This window comes from Salvelinus namaycush, chromosome 18 (assembly GCF_016432855.1).
Source record: "Salvelinus namaycush isolate Seneca chromosome 18, SaNama_1.0, whole genome shotgun sequence".
NCBI classification, from domain to species: domain Eukaryota; kingdom Metazoa; phylum Chordata; class Actinopteri; order Salmoniformes; family Salmonidae; genus Salvelinus; species Salvelinus namaycush.
In genome coordinates, this window is record NC_052324.1 from 9544206 (window position 1) to 9562343 (window position 18138).

The following is an 18138-nucleotide window of genomic DNA, read 5'->3' on the forward strand; positions in this document are numbered from 1 at the left end:
TAGTACTATCTTATCTTATTTAATAATGCATTATTGGGTTTTACTGTCATCCATAGCTGTCTTTTACATTTAGTGGTCATTTCTCCAGGTTCTCCCCAGCTAGTTATCAAATATTGTTGGGATAATCATTCTTGGTTTATCGCAGATTGCCCTTTACAGGATAAAACAGGCATTCTTAGAGTTATCTATTAATTAGTTGTCATCTTTCATTAGTGCTGTAATAATCATGAAGCATCAGGTTAGGCAATATTTTAGGAGTGTACTACATTTTAGGATAGCAGTGTGTTGTTATTTGCTCAGATCACCTCGTCATTACTTATAACTTTGGAGAACTATAAACCTTAAATGGTATAGAAAAACGTTAATAACAGAAAATGAGTGATAGCAGATCGTCTAGCCAAAACCAACGGTTTCCATTCATAAGACTGAAAATATATTGCCATTGGTGTCTTACTTGAACCTTTTCTCTATTCAACCTTTTCAAACCTGAATTATAGGCTTATGTTTATCACCATCTTGTGGAGAAAGAGACAGGGGAGCAATGTCAGTATTAAAGGAGCAGTCTGGGATTGGTACATAGAGGTCAACAGCAAAAGTTAGCATGACTTAAAACAAGAAAACACCTAGAATGTATCACTAAGCTAGCAATGATACATCTGGTAGAAAGACTAGAATGGTTGAATTGACAGTGAATGTGTGCGTCCCAATAATATCTACTTTCTCCTTAAGTGTTCACTATTTCCCACAAGCATTGAATGAGTTGAGGCATGGGCCACCATATTTTGTTCAAAGCAGTGACGGGAAGTGAACAAGTGCCCTCTTTGGGAGGAAGGAGAAATAAGTAGATAATATAATTGGAACATACCCCTTGTCAACAACCACAGGAAATCACATCACATTGGAGGAGCAGTAAAAAACCACAAGGCCCAACTGAAAGTGTTTCGCCTCACATCATCTCTGCTCCAACTAAACACAATTATCTTCAGGTTCAATAGAGGACACATCCGAATCATCATAGACATGTTTCTAGGCTTTGTGGTCATTCTTTATTCACTTTATTTAAGTAAGTGTTTGTCCATCCATCACTTACAATATTTTTTTTATCCTTCAATGCACCCTGGCAATGGAGCAACTGGAAATGACTTGTGGAAAATGTTCTCTCTGTCTGAATTTAGTCTATGATTGATGCAAAGATTGTGGACACATAATTACTCATAACTTTTGCTAATGTATGTTTGTCTGAGTGTGTTGTTGTTGTCATTCTGTCATTGCAGTGTCAGTGGCAGGGCAGAAATTGGACCAGGAGATATCATGGACTAAGACACAGGGACAGGCTGTCTCCTTCAGCTGCAAAGACAATGACCAGTGTACAACGTTTGTCTACTGGTACCAGAAGAAAGAGGGAGAACCTTTTACCTTGATTCTCGACATCCAAAAGGGTAACTGCGCTGTCGATGCAAGTTACAACCATCCTCAAAAAAATGACTTCTCAGCAACGAGAATGAATAACAACTGTGATCTAAAAATCCAGTCAGTTAAAGTCTCCCATTCTGCCACCTACTACTGTGCCTGCTGGAACCCACAGTGACAACCAATCCATTCACCCTTTACAAAAACGCTGTGGTTTTAGTCAATCTGTGAATTACTTTAAAAAAAATACAAGTTTTTTTAACAACAAGAAGTGACATAATCAGAGGAACCTTTTTAGATGACACTCCCAGATGGTGTTTCACCTCTCATCTTCATATTCGACTATATCAGGTATTCCCAAACTGGGGCAATGCAGATGGTGGTACGCCAAATTAAAATGTGATTCAAATTTTCTTATTTTTATAATATTGTATTTATTTTTCTTCATATTTTCAAACAGTCCCTTTAGATTTTCCAACGGGGCTATACATTTGGGTGAGGTTTTTTTCTCGCCTGAGTAGCATTGTTTCACTGCCAAAAATAAAATGAATCCATCTAGTGTTCAACAAAATAACAACACATGTCACACTCTGGCCTTTGTTATATTGATTTTCTTTATTAGTTTAGTTAGGTCAGGGTGTGACATGGGATGTTTGTGTGTTTTTGTCTAGTTTAGGGTGTGTGTATTGTTTAGGGGGGTTTGTAGTATGTATGGGGTTGTGTTCAGTGTAGGTGTTTAGGAAAGTCTATGGTTGCCTGATAAGGTTTATTGTTGTCTCTGATTGGGAGCCATATTTAAGGCAGCCATAGGCTTTAGGTGTTTGTGGGAAATTGTCTATGTTGAACGTTTGTAGCTTGTGTGTGCACTAACGTTTGTAGCTTCACGGTCGTTTGTTGTTTTGTTTTGTAAAAGTGTTTGTTTCGTGTTTCGTCATCTCTAATAAAAGAAGATGTCCTCATATCCCGCTGCGCCTTGGTCCGCTTATTATGACGATCGTGACAACACAATGTCAAATACAGGTAGCCTAGTAAAATAATTAACATCCAATCACATTAACCGTTACACTCTGGTGGGAATTCCACTAACGGTTCGAATGTGGCCAAATGTAGCTGCAGCTCATTCCGTTTACTCAAAAATTGATAAATGGTTAAAAAATGTAGGGCCCGCATCCATAGACACACACCAGCTCTACTGGTAGTTCTGCTACTACCAGCAGTACAACACGTGCACCTGTTGATGAAGACACAATTTGTTCTGCTTCCACGAGCACATCCAAGGCTAGCATTAGTAATTCTACATTTGTTGTTAGCCCAGCTAGTACGGACACAGACTGTTGTGAATCTGATGCTACCGAAGAGCCCCCTTACCCAGGAAAGCACAGAACAACAGACAGGGATGTTGGACCATCGAAGAGGTGCAAATATGATGAGAACTAAATTGATTTGGGGTTCACTTGTATTGGGAGTAGTGCCTTTCCTCAGCCACAGTGTGTTATTCGTGCAAAAGTACTATCTCACAACTCGATGAAACCTTCACTGTTGCGCAGACATTTAGAAACAAAACATGCCAATTTGAAAAATAAGCCACGGGAGTTTTTTGAGCGAGAATTAAAACAACTTTCGAGTAGTAAGACATGTATAAAAGCAACAGATACCATTAATAATACGGAGCTAGACGCGTATTATATGGTGACCTACTGAGTGGCTGGGACAAGCAAGCCCCATACTATTGTGGAGGACTTACATCTTCCTGCTGCCACGGATTTGTGCTGCGGGAAAAGACCAAAAAACTACACAGACAATGCCTTCATCAAACAACACTGTTTCCCGACGCATCAGTGACATGGCAGGAGATGTTTTTGAAACAATTACTGCTTTGCATACAAGCCAGTGAATTGTATGCGTTACATCTGGATGAGTCAACAGACGTGGCGGGCATAGCACAGCTCCTGGTATATGTCCGTTACGTTCATGGGGGGTCAATTAAGGAAGATGTCCTCTTCTGCAAACCACTGGAAACCAGGACAACAGGAGAGGATATTTTTTATGTACTGGACAGCTTTGTGACATCAAATGCACTTTGGTGGTCAAGATGTGTTGGTATCTGAACTGATGGCTCAAAAGCAATGACAGGGAGCCATAGTGGAGTGGTAACGTGCGTTCAAGCAGTTGCTCCCGATGCCACTTGGGTACACTACAGCATCCACTGAGAGGCTCTTGCTGCCAAGGGAATGCGTGACAGCTTGAAAGACGTTTTGGACACTATAGTGAAAATGGTTAACTTTGTTAACTTCTTATGGCTGCAGGGGCAGTATTTAGTAGCTTGGATAAAAGGTGCCCATTTCAAACGGCCTCGTACTCAATTCTTGCTCGTACAATATGCATATTATTATTACTATTGGATAGAAAACACTCAAGTTTCTAAAACCGTTTGAATTATATCTGTGAGTAAAACAGAACTCATTTTGCAGCAAACTTCCTGTCAGAAAGTGAAAAATCTGAAATCGAGGCTCTGTTCCAAGGCCTCCCTAATCGTTTGCTTGAAATCTATTAGTATACATGCACTTCATACGCCTTCTACTAGATGTCAATAGGCAGTGAGAGGTGAAATGGGGTCTCTAGCTCTTTCTATGGTCAAAAGAGAGAGCTTGTAATGACAGGACCCCAATTTCCTTTGCTCAGGAAGACGCGGAAAGGACTTCCGCATTGGCTTCTGAAAAGCTTTTGTTATAGACGGCTAAAATCTCCGCCTTTGTTTGTATTTGATAAATGTGACAATATCATCGTAAAGTTTTTCAATATAGTTTAATCAGATTATTGAAATTTTTTCGGGAGTTTTGGCGTGTTCCGTTCTCTGCGTTTGTTGACGAAGGAGAGCTTAGCGCCACTTGGCTAGTTTTGCTTGCTCATTCGAGAGGGAAAAAGGACATTCTAAATCCAAACAACGATTGTTCTGGACAAAGGACCACTTGTCCAAGATTCTGATGGAAGCTCAACAAAAGTAGGACCCATTTATGATGTTATTTCCTATTTCTGTCGAAAATGTGTTGTTGTGTTTTCCGCCTTGAGTTTTGGCGCTGTCTCGCTATAACGTAAGCTGTATGTCGTAATGAAGTTATTTTTAGAATTCTAACACGGCGATTGCATTAAGAACTAGTGTATCTATCATTTCCTATACAACATGTATTTTTTAGTAACATTTATGATTAGTTATTTGGTCAGAATAGGTGAGTGTCAGAAATATATCCGGACATTCTGGGAAAAAGATGCTAAGTTTTCACAATGTATAACCATGGATTTCAGCTCTAAATATGCACATTTTCAAACAAAACATAAGTGTATTGTATAACCTGATGTTATAGGACTGTCATCTGAGGAAGTTTGTCCAGGTTAGTGAAAAAATATATATCTTTTGCTGTTTTTTTGCTATCGCTAACTTTTGCTGCTGATAAATGGGTTGTGTTTTTGGCTATTGTGGTAAGCTAATATAATGCTATATTGTGTTTTCGCTATCGCTAACTTTTGCTGCTGATAAATGGGTTGTGTTTTTGGCTATTGTGGTAAGCTAATATAATGCTATATTGTGTCTTCGCTGTAAAACACTTAAAGAATCGGAAATATTGGCTGGATTCACAAGATGTTTGTCTTTCATTTGCTGTACACCATGTATTTTTCATAAATGTTTTATGATGAGTATTTAGGTATTTCAATTTGGTCTCTGTAATTGTTCTAGCTGCTTCGGTGCTATTTCCGATTGTAGCTGCAATGTAAAACTATGATTTATACCTCAAATATGCACATTTTTCGAACAAAACATAGATTTATTGTATAACATGTTATAAGACTGTCATCTGATGAAGTTGTTTCTTGGTTAGTTTGGTTGGTTCTTGGTTAGTTTGGTTGGTTTTGTGCATGCTACCTGTGCTGTGAAAAATGTCTGTGCTTTTTTGTATTTGGTGGTGAGCTAACATAAATATACGTGGTGTTTTTGCTGTAAAACATTTAAAAAATCGGACATGTTGGCTGGATTCACAAGATGTTTATCTTTCATTTGCTGTATTGGACTTGTTAATGTGTGGAAGTTAAATATTTCTAAAAAATATCTTTTGAATTTCACGCCCTGCACTTGGACGGGCTGTTGTCATATTGAGCCCGACACCGGCCTGCAGCCATAAAAGGTTAAAGCAAGGCCCCTGAACTCTTGTGTATTTTCTGCACTATTTAATGATATGGGCAGCAACTATGTAGTGCTTTTACAACATACAGAAGTGCACTGGTTATCAAGGGGCAAAGTATTGACACATATTTTTTAATTGAGAGACGAGCTTAAAGTTTTCGTAACTGACCAAAATTTCGCCTTGTCTGACCGCATGAATGATCTGAATCTAGGATTACAGGGACCCTCCGCACCTATATTCAATGTGCGGGACAAAATTGAGGCTATGATTAAGAAGTTGGAGCTCTTCTCTGTCTGCATTAACAAGGACAACACACAGGTCTTTCCATCATTGTATGATTTTTTGTGTGCAAATGAACTCAAGCTTACTGTAACGGTAGTCCTCCTCCTCTTCAACCGAAAAGGAGGAGTAGTGATGGAACCAAGGCGCAGCGGGTTGTGAACACATAATTTATTTAAAGACAAGACGAAAAAACACGAACTTCACAATAACTAACAAAACAACTAACGGAGTAGACAGACCTGGACGACGAACTTACATAAACACGAAGAACGCACGAACAGGGAAAATAGACTACACAAAATGACGATGTACAAAACAAACCGAACAGTCCCGTATGGTGCGACAAACACTGACACAGGAGACAACCACCCACAACTAACACTGTGAAACAACCTACCTAAATATGACTCTCAATTAGAGGAACGCCAAACACCTGCCTCTAATTAAGAGCCATACCAGGCAACCCTTAAACCAACATAGAAACAGAAAACATAGAATGCCCACCCAAACTCACGTCCTGACCAACTAACACATACAACAAACTAACAGAAATAGGTCAGGAACGTGACATAACCCCCCCCATAAGGTGCGAACTCCGGGCGCACCAGCACAAAGTCTAGGGGAGGGTCTGGGTGGGCATCTGACCACGGTGGTGGCTCAGGCTCAGGGCGAGGTCCCCACCCCACCATAGTCAATCCCAGCTTACATCTCCCCCTTAGAATGACCACCCTCATATTACACCCACTAAAACTTTTGGGTAACATCGACACAAGGGGCAGCACCGGGATAGAGGGATAGCTCAGGACAGAGGGATAGCTCAGGACAGAGGGATAGCTCAGGATAGAGAGGTAGCTCAGGATAGAGAGGTAGCTCAGGATAGAGGGGCAACTCCGGACTGAAAGGCAGCTCCGGACAGAGAGACAGCTCTGGACTGAGGGGCAGTTCTGGATAAATAGCCGCTCTGGGCTGAGGGACAGCTCATGACTGGCTGACGACTCTGGACGCTCATGGCTGGCTGACGGCTCTGGACGCTCATGGCTGGCTGACGGCTCTGGACGCTCATGGCTGGCTGACGGCTCTGGTCGCTCATGGCTGGCTGACGGCTCTGGACGCTCATGGCTGGCTGACGGCTCTGGACGCTCATGGCTGGCTGACGGCTCTGGACGCTCATGGCTGGCTGACGGCTCTGGACGCTCATGGCTGGCTGACGGCTCTAGACGCTCATGGCTGGCTGACGGCTCTGGACGCTCATGGCTGGCTGACGGCTCTGGACGCTCATGGCTCACTGACGGCTCTGGCAGATCCTGTCTGGTTGGCGGCTCTGGCAGATCCTGTCTGGTTGGCGGCTCTGGCAGATCCTGTCTGGTTGGCGGCTCTGGCAGATCCTGTCTGGTTGGCGGCTCTGGCAGATCCTGACTGACGAATGGCTCTAGCGGCTCCTGACTGACTAACGGCTCTGACGGCTCGGGACAGACGGGCGGCTCTAATGGCTCGGGACAGACGGATGGCTCAGACGGCGCTGGGGAGACGGATGGCTCAGATGGCGCTGGTGAGACGGATGGCTCAGATGGCGCTGCGGAGACGGATGGCTCAGACTGATCCTGTCTGGCGGAAGGCTTTGGCTGCTCCTGTCTGGCGGAAGGCTCTGTAGGCTCATGGCAGACGAGCAGTTCATGCGGCGCTTGGCAGACGGACAGTTCAGGCGCCGTTGGGCAGACGGCAGACTCCGGCCGGCTGATACGCACTGTAGGCCTGGTGCGTGGTACCGGAACTGGAGGCACCGGACTGGAGACACGCACTTCAAGCCTAGTGCGGGGAGCAGGGACAGGGCACACTGGATTCTCAAAGCGTACTATATGCCTGGTGCGTGGTACCGGCACTGGTGGCACCGGACTGAGTGCACGCACCTCAGGACGAGTACGGGGAGAAGGAACAGTGTGTACAGGGCTCCGGAGACGCACAGGTGGCTTAGTGCGTGGTGCCGGAACTGGAGGCACCGGGCTGGAGACACGCACCATAGAGAGAGTGCGTGGAGGAGGAGCAGGGCTCTGGAAACGCACTGGAAGCCTGGTGCGTGGTGTAGGCACTGGTGGTACTGGGCTGGGGTCACGCACCTCAGGGCGAGTGCGGGGAGGAGGAACAGGGCTCTGGAGATGCACTGGAAGCCTGGTGCGTGGTGTAGGCACTGGTGGTACTGGGCTGGGGCGGGAAGGTGGCGCCGGATATACCGGACCGTGAAGGAGGACACGCGCTCTTGAGCACCGAGCCTCTCCAACCTTACCAGGTTGAATGGTCCCCGTAGCCCTGCCAGTGCGGCGAGGTGGAATAGCCCGCACTGGGCTATGCAGGCGAACCGGGGACACCACCTGTAAGGCTGGTGCCATGTACGCCGGCCCGAGGAGACGTACTGGAGGCCAGATACGTTGGGCCGGCTTCATGACATCCGGCTCGATGCCCAACCTAGCCCTCCCAGTGCGGCAAGGTGGAATAGCCCGCACTGGGCTAAGCACGCGTACTGGGGACACCGTGCGCTTTACCGCATAACACGGTGTCTGACCAGTACGACGCCCTCTCACTCCACGGTAAGCCCGGGGAGTTGGCTCAGGTATCCAACCCGGCTTCGCCACACTCCCCTTTAGCCCCCCCCCCCCCCCCCAAGAAATTTTTGGGTGAGCCTCTCGGGTTTCCAGCCACTCTGCCTTGCAAGCGCCTCATAATGCCGCCTCTCCGCTTTTGATGCCTCCAGCTCCGCTTTGGGACGGCGACACTCCTCTGGCTCTGCCCAGGGTCCTTCTCCGTCCAGAATCTCCTCCCATGTCCATTCCTCCTTGTACTGCTGCTGCTGTTGCTGCTGCCCGTTGCCACGCTGCTTGGTCCGGGTTTGGTGGGTGTTTCTGTGACGGTTTTCTTCCAGGGGTGAAGGAGAGGACCAAAGTGCAGCGCGGCTAGTGTTAAACATGTTTAATAACGAACAAGTGAAACACTACAAACAACAATACAAAATAACAAATGTGCAAAAACCGACACAGACCTATCTGGTGCAGACAATCACAGAGACAGGAAACAACCACCCACAACGAACACTGTGAAACAACCTACCTAAATATGACTCTCAATTAGAGGAACGCCAAACACCTGCCTCTAATTAAGAGCCATACCAGGCAACCCTTAAACCAACATAGAAACAGAAAACATAGAATGCCCACCCAAACTCACGTCCTGACCAACTAACACATACAACAAACTAACAGAAATAGGTCAGGAACGTGACACTTACGGACAACGTCAAATGTGACATAGCTAAGCACCCGAGTGAGTTGGGTGCGCAATTACGCAGGTACTTTCCTGAAAGGGATGACACAAACAACTGGATTCGTTATCCCAACTGAATTCGTTACCCTGGTCAGGGGGGGACGCCCTGACCATAGTTTCCTTTGTATGTTTCTATGTTTTGTTTGGTCAGGGTGTGATCTGAGTGGGCATTCTATGTTGTATGTCTAGTTTGTCTATTTCTATGTGTTTGGCCTGATATGGTTCTCAATCAGAGGCAGATTTTTGTTGCTGTCTCTGATTGGGAGCCATATTTAGGTAGCCTGTTTTGTCATTGTGGGTTGTGGGTGATTGTCTATGTTAGTTGATGTTGCATGTCTGCACTCGGTTTCATTAGCGTCACGGTCGTTTGTTATTTTGTATAGTTTGTTTAAGTGTTCTTCGTTTAATAAGTAGAAGAATGGATTCACATCACGCTGCGTTTTGTGGAGAAAGACACAGGGGAGCAGAGTCAGTATTAAAAGAGCAGTATGGAACTGGTACATAGAGGTCTCCATCAAACGTTAGGAGGACCTTGAACAAGGATACACCTAGAATTAATCACTTAGCTGGGAAGTATTCATAAATCTGGTACGAAGACTATAATGGTTGAATTTACACAGTGAATGGGTGCGTGCATAATATAAACTTTCTCCCTTCATTGAATACGTGGAGGCATTGGCTAGTGGCCTTTCCACCATATTTCTTTCAAAGCAGTGAAGGGAAGTAAACAAGTGCATACTTTGGGAGGAAGGAGAGATACTATAATTGTAACATAGCCCTTGTCAATGACCACAGGAATGACATCAGATTGGAGGAGCAGTTAGTGACAGTGTTTCACTCCAACTAAACACAATTATTTTCAAGTTCAATAGAAGACATCTCAGAATCATCATAGAAATGTCTCTGGGCTCTGTGGTCATTCTTTACTCACTTTATTGATGAACTGAATCTTTTCTTCTTACAATGCACCCTAGTCGTGGAGCAACTGGAAATGACTGGCAGAACATAGTTTCTCTGTCTAAATTTATGTCTATGACTGATGCATAGATTGTGGACACATGTAATTGCTTTTAAGTTTTGCTAATATATTTTTGTCTTAGTGTGTTGTTGTCAATTGTCATTGCGGTGTCAGTGGCAGATATCATGGATTAGGACAGGCTGTCTCCTTCAGCTGCAAAGACAATGATCAGTGTACAACGCATGTCTACTGGTACCAGAAGGAGGGAGAACCTTTTACCTTGATTCTTGAGCTGCGAAATAATCAAGCTGTGAATTAATGAAAAAGGTATTTTGCATGACAGGAAGTGACATTGTCAGAGGAAATGTTTGAGACGACACACTCCAGCTGGTTTTTCACCTCTCATCTTCATAATCGACTATATGATCCAAACCAAACTTCAGTAAAGATCTGTTAAATCAGTCTGATGTTCAGTGTTATATGTAACGTGTAGCGTTTCACTTCCCCAATTCTTAAACACATATTCACTGAACATGGACTGTGGTATAATAATATTCTCTCTTTTTCTGGGTAAGTGGTTAACCAACCGGTGTCCATATATTTGAATGTAGTAACTCTACTATAATTTTTTTAGTGATCCACTTCTGTTTTACAGTGGCTGCTTCAGGACAGCGGCTGCAACAGGACCAGATATCAAAGACTAGGAAAGAGAAACAGAGTGTCTCCTTCGGCTGCAAAGTTACTGGTCGGTGTGCGGGTAACCTGGTCCACTGGTATCAGAAGAGAGATGGTGAACCCTTTACTTGGATTCTATACTTTGATTTTGATTACAATTCCGTCACTTCAGATACTTCTCATCCTCAGAGAGCAGATTTCTCTGCCGTGGGTAAGTCTGACTCCATTGAGCTGAAGATCCAGTCAGTTAAAGTGTCCCATTCTGCCACCTACTTCTGTGCCTGCTGGGACTCGTCATCCCACAGTGAGAACTGATCCACACAGCCTGTACAAAAACTCTGTGGTTTTAATCAGGCTTTGTATTCATGAAAAGGTTTCTATTCCAGAGTAAGTGACATAATAAGAGGTGAGAGTGTAGTGTCTTCTTCAAATCCAAAGTGAAATGCAATTATAAAAGGAATTGTAAATAAATAATAAGCAAGATGTCTTGCCAATGAGCAAACAGTGTCTAAACTGCATCTTCTTGATGTGTCCTGTATACATACATTGTGTTCAGAGGTTGGACAGAGGTTTGTATGCTTTTTAGGTATATATGGGTATAGCGGTCTGAATAACTTGTTTACATAAATATTAGGATCGTTTGCTATGAGACTCAAAATTGATCTCAGGTGCATCCAAGTTTCCATTTATCATCCTTGAGATGCTTCTACAACTTGATTGGAGTCCACCTGTGCAGAATTCAATTGAATGGACATGATATTGAAAGGCACACCCCTGTCTATATAAGATCCCACAGTTGACAGTGCATGTCAGAGCAAAAAACTAAGCCATGAGGTCGGAGGAATCCATAGAGCTCTGAGACAGGATTGTGTTGAGGCACAGATCTGGGGAAGGGTACCAAAAATTGTCTGCAGCATTGAACGTCCCCAAAAACACAGTGGCCTTCATCATTCTATCGTGACATTATTTATATGCATGCGGAAAGCCTCTGTTGTGAAACCATTGGATTCAGTTTTCCATTCAGCAATATGTTTTATTACTGGGGAAGGTTTTAGAACTCATCATTGTATTCTTTACAAACATGTGGGATGGACCTCTCTGTCAGTAAGAAGAGAGCTGCACAACCTTTTAATGATTTACAATGCCGTTTTGCAACCCTTTGGTCTCCACAGAATTGGGAAAATCTGCTTTTAGTTTTTTTGCTCCTTGTGTCGAACAAAATGCAGAATTCCTTGCAATTAGATATTCTGGTGCCTTTCAGGCAAATAAAAGGATTGATTGGAGACATTTACGTTACAGAATGCGATTGCTTTTCTTAAATATATTTAATGTTGTGTTATGTGTTTTATTATAGTGTTTTGTAGGGCTGTTGTGTTATGTATTCGGTTTTATTTGTAAAGGTCAACAGGGCTCTCATGTAAAATAGTTTTACCTCAGTGTGACTCCCTGTTTAAATAAAGGTTCATTAAATTCTTAAATGGAAGAAGTTTGGAGCCATCAAGTCAATGTCCTTGAGTGGCCTAGCCAGAGCCTGGACTTGAACCCGATCGAACATCTCTGTCGAGACCTGAAAATAGCTGTGCAACGACGCTCCCCATCCAACTTCACAGTGCTTGAGAGGATCTGCAAAGAAGAAACTCCCCAAATACAGGTGTGCCAAGCTTGTAGAATCATACCCAAGAGGACGTTAAGCTTTAATCGCTGCCAATGGTGCTTCAACAAAGTACTGACTAAAGGGTCTGAATACTTATGTAAATATGATATTTTTAAAAACATTTTCAAAATGTCTAAACTTGTTTTTGCTTTGTCATTATTGGGTATTGTGTGTAGATTGACGAGGAAAAAAAACGATTAATTCAATTTTAGAATAAGAATGTAACGTAACAAAATCTGAAAAAGTCAAGGGGTCTGAATACTTTCCGAATACACTGTATACATCTGTTGGTCACAGATACCTTTTAAAAAACTGGAGTTGCGTGGATCAGTAAACCAGTCAGTATCTTGTATGACCACCATTTACCTCATGCAGCGTGACACATCTCCTTCGCATAGAGTTGATCAGGCTGTTAATTGTGGCTGTGGAATGTTGTCCGACTCCTCTTGAAAGGCTGTGTTAATTACCTGGATATTGGAGGAACTGGAACAGAGGTCGTACAGGTCATTCCAGAGCATCCCAAACATGCTCAATGGGTGACATGTCTGGTGAGTATGTGGGCCATGGAATAACTGAGACATTTTCAGCTTCCAGGAATTGGGTACAGATCATTGCTGAAACGTGGGGTGGCAGGTAGCCTAGTGGTTAGTGCGTTGGGCCAGTAGCCGAAAGGTTGCTAGATCGAATCTGTGAGCTGACAAGGTAAAAATCTGTCTTTCTGCACATGAACAAGGCAGTTAAGCCACTGTTCCCTGGAAGGCTGTCTTCGTAAATAAGTATGTGTTCTTAATTAACTGACTTGCCCAGTTAAAAAAAAAATAATAATTGAGAAATAAAACACACAAAAAACAAACAGGTGGTGATGGTGGTGTATGAATGGCACGACAATGGGCATCGGGATCTTGTCATGGTATCTCTGTGCATTTAAATTGTCATCGATAAAATGCAATTATGATGGTTGTCTGTAGCTTATGCCTGCCCAAACATAGCCTCACCGCCACCAACGTTCACAACGTTAACATCAGCAAACAACTCGCCCACAGGACACCATACACTCTGTCTGCCATCTGCCTGGTACAGTTGAAACGGGGATTAATCCGTGAAGAGCACACTTCTCCAGCCTTCCAGTGCCCATAGAAGGTCAACATTTGCCCACTGAAGTCAGTTTCGTCACCGAACTACAGTCAGGTCATGACCCTGGTGAGGACAACGATCACGCAGATGAGATTCCCTGAGTTTCTAACAGTTTTTGCAGAAATTATTCTCTTGTGAAAACCCACAGTTTCATCAGCTGTCCAGCTGTCCGGTCTCAGACGATCCTGCAGGTGAAAAAGCCAGATGTAGAAGTTCTGGGCTGGTGTGGTTACACGTAGTTCATGTGGCTCAGTTGGTAGAGCATGTTGCTTGCAATGCCAGGGTTGTGAGTATGAGTACAGAAATGTATGCACAACCCTTCTGTGAGTCGCTCTGGATAAGAGTGCCTGCTAAATTACTAAAATGTAAAAAATGACAATGTCTGCAGTTGTTAGGCCGGTTGACATACCGCCAAATTCTCTAAAAGAATGTTCTATTTGGCTTATGGTAGATAAATGAACATTCAATTCTCTGGCAACAGCTCTGGTGGACATTCATGCAGTCAACATGCCAAATGCAGCCTGCCTCAAAACTTGTGGTGTTGTGTTGTGTGACAAAACTGCACATTTTAGAGTTGCCTTTTATTGTCCCAAGCACAAGGTGCAACTGTGTCATGATCATGCTGTTTAATCAGCTTCTTCAAATCAAATGTTATTAGTCACGAATACAACACGTGTAGACCTTACAGTGAAATGCTTACTTACAACAATGCAGTTTTAAAAAATTAAAGTAACAAGTAATTAACGAGCAGCAGTATTATAACAATAGCGAGAATATGTACAGAGGGGTACCAGTACAGAGTTAATGTGAAGGAGCAACGGTTAGTTGAGGTAATATGTATATGTAGGTGGAGTTATTAACCTTTACTGCTCCAACGTTCCGCCAGCGGAACTCCTCCCACATTCCACTGAAAAGGCAGAGCGCGAAATTCAAAATATATATTTTTTAAATATTTAACTTTCACACATTAACAAGTCCAATACAGCAAATGAAAGGTACACATCTTGTGAATCCAGCCAACATGTCCGATTTTTTTAATGTTTTACAGCGAAAACAGCACGTATATTTATGTTAGCTCACCACCAAATACAAAAAAGGACAGACATTTTTCACAGCACAGGTAGCATGCACAAAGCCAACCTAACTAACCAAGAACCAACCAAACTAACCAACAAACAACTTCATCAGATGACAGTCTTATAACATGTTATTCAATAAATCTATGTTTTGTTCGAAAAATGTGCATATTTCAGGTATAAATCATAGTTTACATTGCAGCTACAATCAGAAATTGCACCGAAAGCAGACAGAATAATTACAGACACCAACGCCAAATACCTAATTACTCATCATAAAACATTTCTGAAAATTACATAGTGTACAGCAATTGAAAGACAGGCATCTTGTGATTCCAGACAATATTTCCGATTTATCAAGTGTTTTACAGCGAAAACACAATATAGCGTTATATTAGCTTACCACAATAGCCAAAAATACAAGCAATTTCCCAGTAGCAAAAGTAAGCGATCGTAACAAACAAGCAAAAGATATATAATTTTTGACTAACCTTGATTTTCTTCCTCAGATGACAGTCCTATAACATCAGGTTATACATACACTTATGTTTTGTTCGAAAATTTGCATATTTAGAGCTGAAATCAATGGTTACACATTGTGCTAACTTAGCTACTTTTTCCCACTACGTCCGGATTTTTCCTGACACTTTTTCTGACACACATATTCTGACCAAATAGCTATTCATAAACATAACTAAAAAATACATGTTGTATAGGAAATGATAGATCCATTAGTTCTTAATGAAATCGCAGTGTTAAAATTCTAAAAATAACTTCATTACGATATGCAGCTTCGGTATAGCTAGAGTACCCAAACGTTGGGCGCCCACGACTAGTTCACATGTACGACAGATATATGAAATAGCATCATAAAATGTTTCTTACTTTTGCTGATCTTTCATCAGAATGTTGGACAAGGTGTCCTTTGTCCAGAACAATCGTTGTTTGGATTTAGAACGGCAACTTTCCCTCTTGATTTAGCACGCGCACTAGCCAAGTGGCACGGATCTCTCCATCGTCAACAAAGTCAGAGAACGGAACACGGCAAAACTCCCGAAAAAATTTCAATAATCTGATTAAACTATATTGAAAAAACATACTTTACGATGATATGGTCACATGTATCAAATAAAATCAAAGCCGGAGATAGTAGTCGCCTATAACGACAGCTTTTCAAAAGGCAAATCCATGTCCCTCTTCGCGCCTTCCTGAAAACAGGAAATGGGGGACACGTCATTCCAAGAGCTGTAATTCGAGTCCAGATCAAGTTACACACTCCATTTCTTCTCTCACTCCTTGTCGACATCTAGTGGAAGACGTATGAAGTGCATCTAAACTAATAAATAACAAGGACTTGAATAGGCAGCCCCTAGAACAGAGCCTCAATTTCAGACTTTCCACTTCCTGTCAGGAAGTTTGCTGCAAAATGAGTTCTGTTTTACTCACAGATATAATTCAAACGGTTTTAGAAACTAGAGAGTGTTTTCTATCCAATAGTAATAATAATATGCATATTGTACGAGCAAGAATTGAGTACGAGGCCGTTTGAAATGGGCACCTTTTATCTGGCTACTCAATACTGCCCCTGCAGCCCAAACAGGTTAATTCTGTGAATAACACTTTTATCTTTTATCAATGTTTATTATGAGTATTTCTGTAAATTGATGTGGCTCTGTGCAAATTAACGGGATGTTTTGGAGGCAAAGTCAAATGTAAACTGAGGTTTTTGGATATAAATATGAACTTGATCGAACAAAACATACATGTATTGTGTAACATGTTGTCCCGGGAGTGTCATCTGATGAAGAATATCAAAGGTTAGTGTTGATGGAATGTATAGATTTAAATGAATGACTAGAATATTCCACCCTGAACCCATATAATTGTATGAAATTGATTAATAGTCAGTAAAATTATAATAAATGATGTGTGTAGTTTTAGTCATAATTTGTGTAGTTTTAGTCAGAATTAGGGTAAAACAATATAAACTGTACAATATGTCTCTAAAGTGTCTTAAACACAGACTGTCTGAGCAAGATTCGGTGCCGACCTTGGCTAGGGGCCACTGAGAGATTTGGGAAAGGACAGGGAGTGATTCTCACGGTTCCTAATCTTTGTCGGCTGGGTAGCAGGACAGTGTGTGCGTAGGATACCTAATGTTTGTGTGCAAATGTATGTGCGTATGAATTCTGTTTGTGTGCAAGAGTATGTGCGTAAGGAGCTAGTATAAAATTAATGGTTTTGTACAACTAACCAGCGCTCTCGTAAAAAAAAATCTGACTGTCGTAGCTGGGCCTCCGTTTGATTCATTTCAACCAGTTTCTTACAAATTCTGGGTTTCAGACTGAGTAGTTAATTGAATTGGGTTTATGAACATTGAGAACATAATTCTCGTGACAATTTGGTCCTTTGAGCCGGATCTCAATACCTGCCTCTGTCGTCCCAAGGAACTGCTGAAAACTGTGCACGGGCGTATCCAGGAACCGTAAAACCTGACCTCTGAATTGAGGGATTATTTCAGGCCAGTGGTGAACTGGTACACGACAGAGGTGGTGTCGAGATCCAACCTACATTGCTTTTCCCAGTCTACGAGACAACGGTCAGTAAATCTTTATTCACGAATTCTGGGGAATTGACGCTCATGCTACATTCAGAAATATATTTGATTGTTTTTGTGTAGTTTAGGTGTTGATTTTAAAATTCTCATAGGGCACTCTGACCCGGTGACTTATCTTTAGAATTTTGTGTAGAGAAAAGTTTTAAAGGCAACAAAGTATTCTATGCAAATGGAAGGTAGGAATTGGGTGTAGAGCCACCTAGGCAGCAGTAGAAGGGGGTTCATAATGACACCGGGTATCTGCAGTACCAATATAAACTAGAGAATATTGAGATCTAACTGAGACCTGATTAACTTCTCTAGGGTAGGGGGCAGCATTTTCACGTTTGGATGAAAAGCATACCCAAATTCAACTTCCAGCTACTCATCCCCAGGAGATAAGATATGTATATTATTAGTAAATTTGGATGGAAAACACTCTGAAGTTTCTAAAACTGTTTGAATCATGTCTGTGAGTATAACAGAACTTATTTAGCAGGCGAAACCCAGAGGATAAACCATTCAGACATTCAGATGTCAACAGTCCTGAGAAATAGGTTGAGGTTATTCCTTTGTGTAATGAAGAAATACGGCATTCTTGAAGTCGAGTCACTCCAGGTGTCCTGGACATGCGCTTCAATCAAACAGAAGACATGATACATTTCGTTTCAATCCTGTATTGAACACAGATCATCCCGTCTTCAATTTTATCGATTATTAACGTAAAAAAAAACAAAGTTGTATTACAAAAGTAGTTGGAAATTTTTTGGCAAAGTTTACAGGTAACCTTTGAGATATTTTGTAGTCACGTTTGAGCAATTTGGAAGCTGTGTTTTTCTGGTTCAAATGCGCCAAATAAATGG

At 42.3% G+C, this 18138-nt stretch overlaps 1 protein-coding gene across 1 annotated transcript in view; it reads left to right on the forward strand.

The window, feature by feature from the left end:
* Positions 1–541: 541 nt before the first annotated feature.
* The window catches only part of LOC120063527 (immunoglobulin lambda-1 light chain-like), a 33147-nt gene continuing 15550 nt past the window's right edge, over positions 542–18138 (forward strand). The window contains exons 1-2 of the mRNA XM_039013895.1: positions 542–572; positions 1275–1574. Of these exons, the coding sequence (XP_038869823.1) occupies positions 542–572; positions 1275–1574 (331 nt within the window). The remainder of the gene's footprint in view (positions 573–1274; positions 1575–18138) is intronic.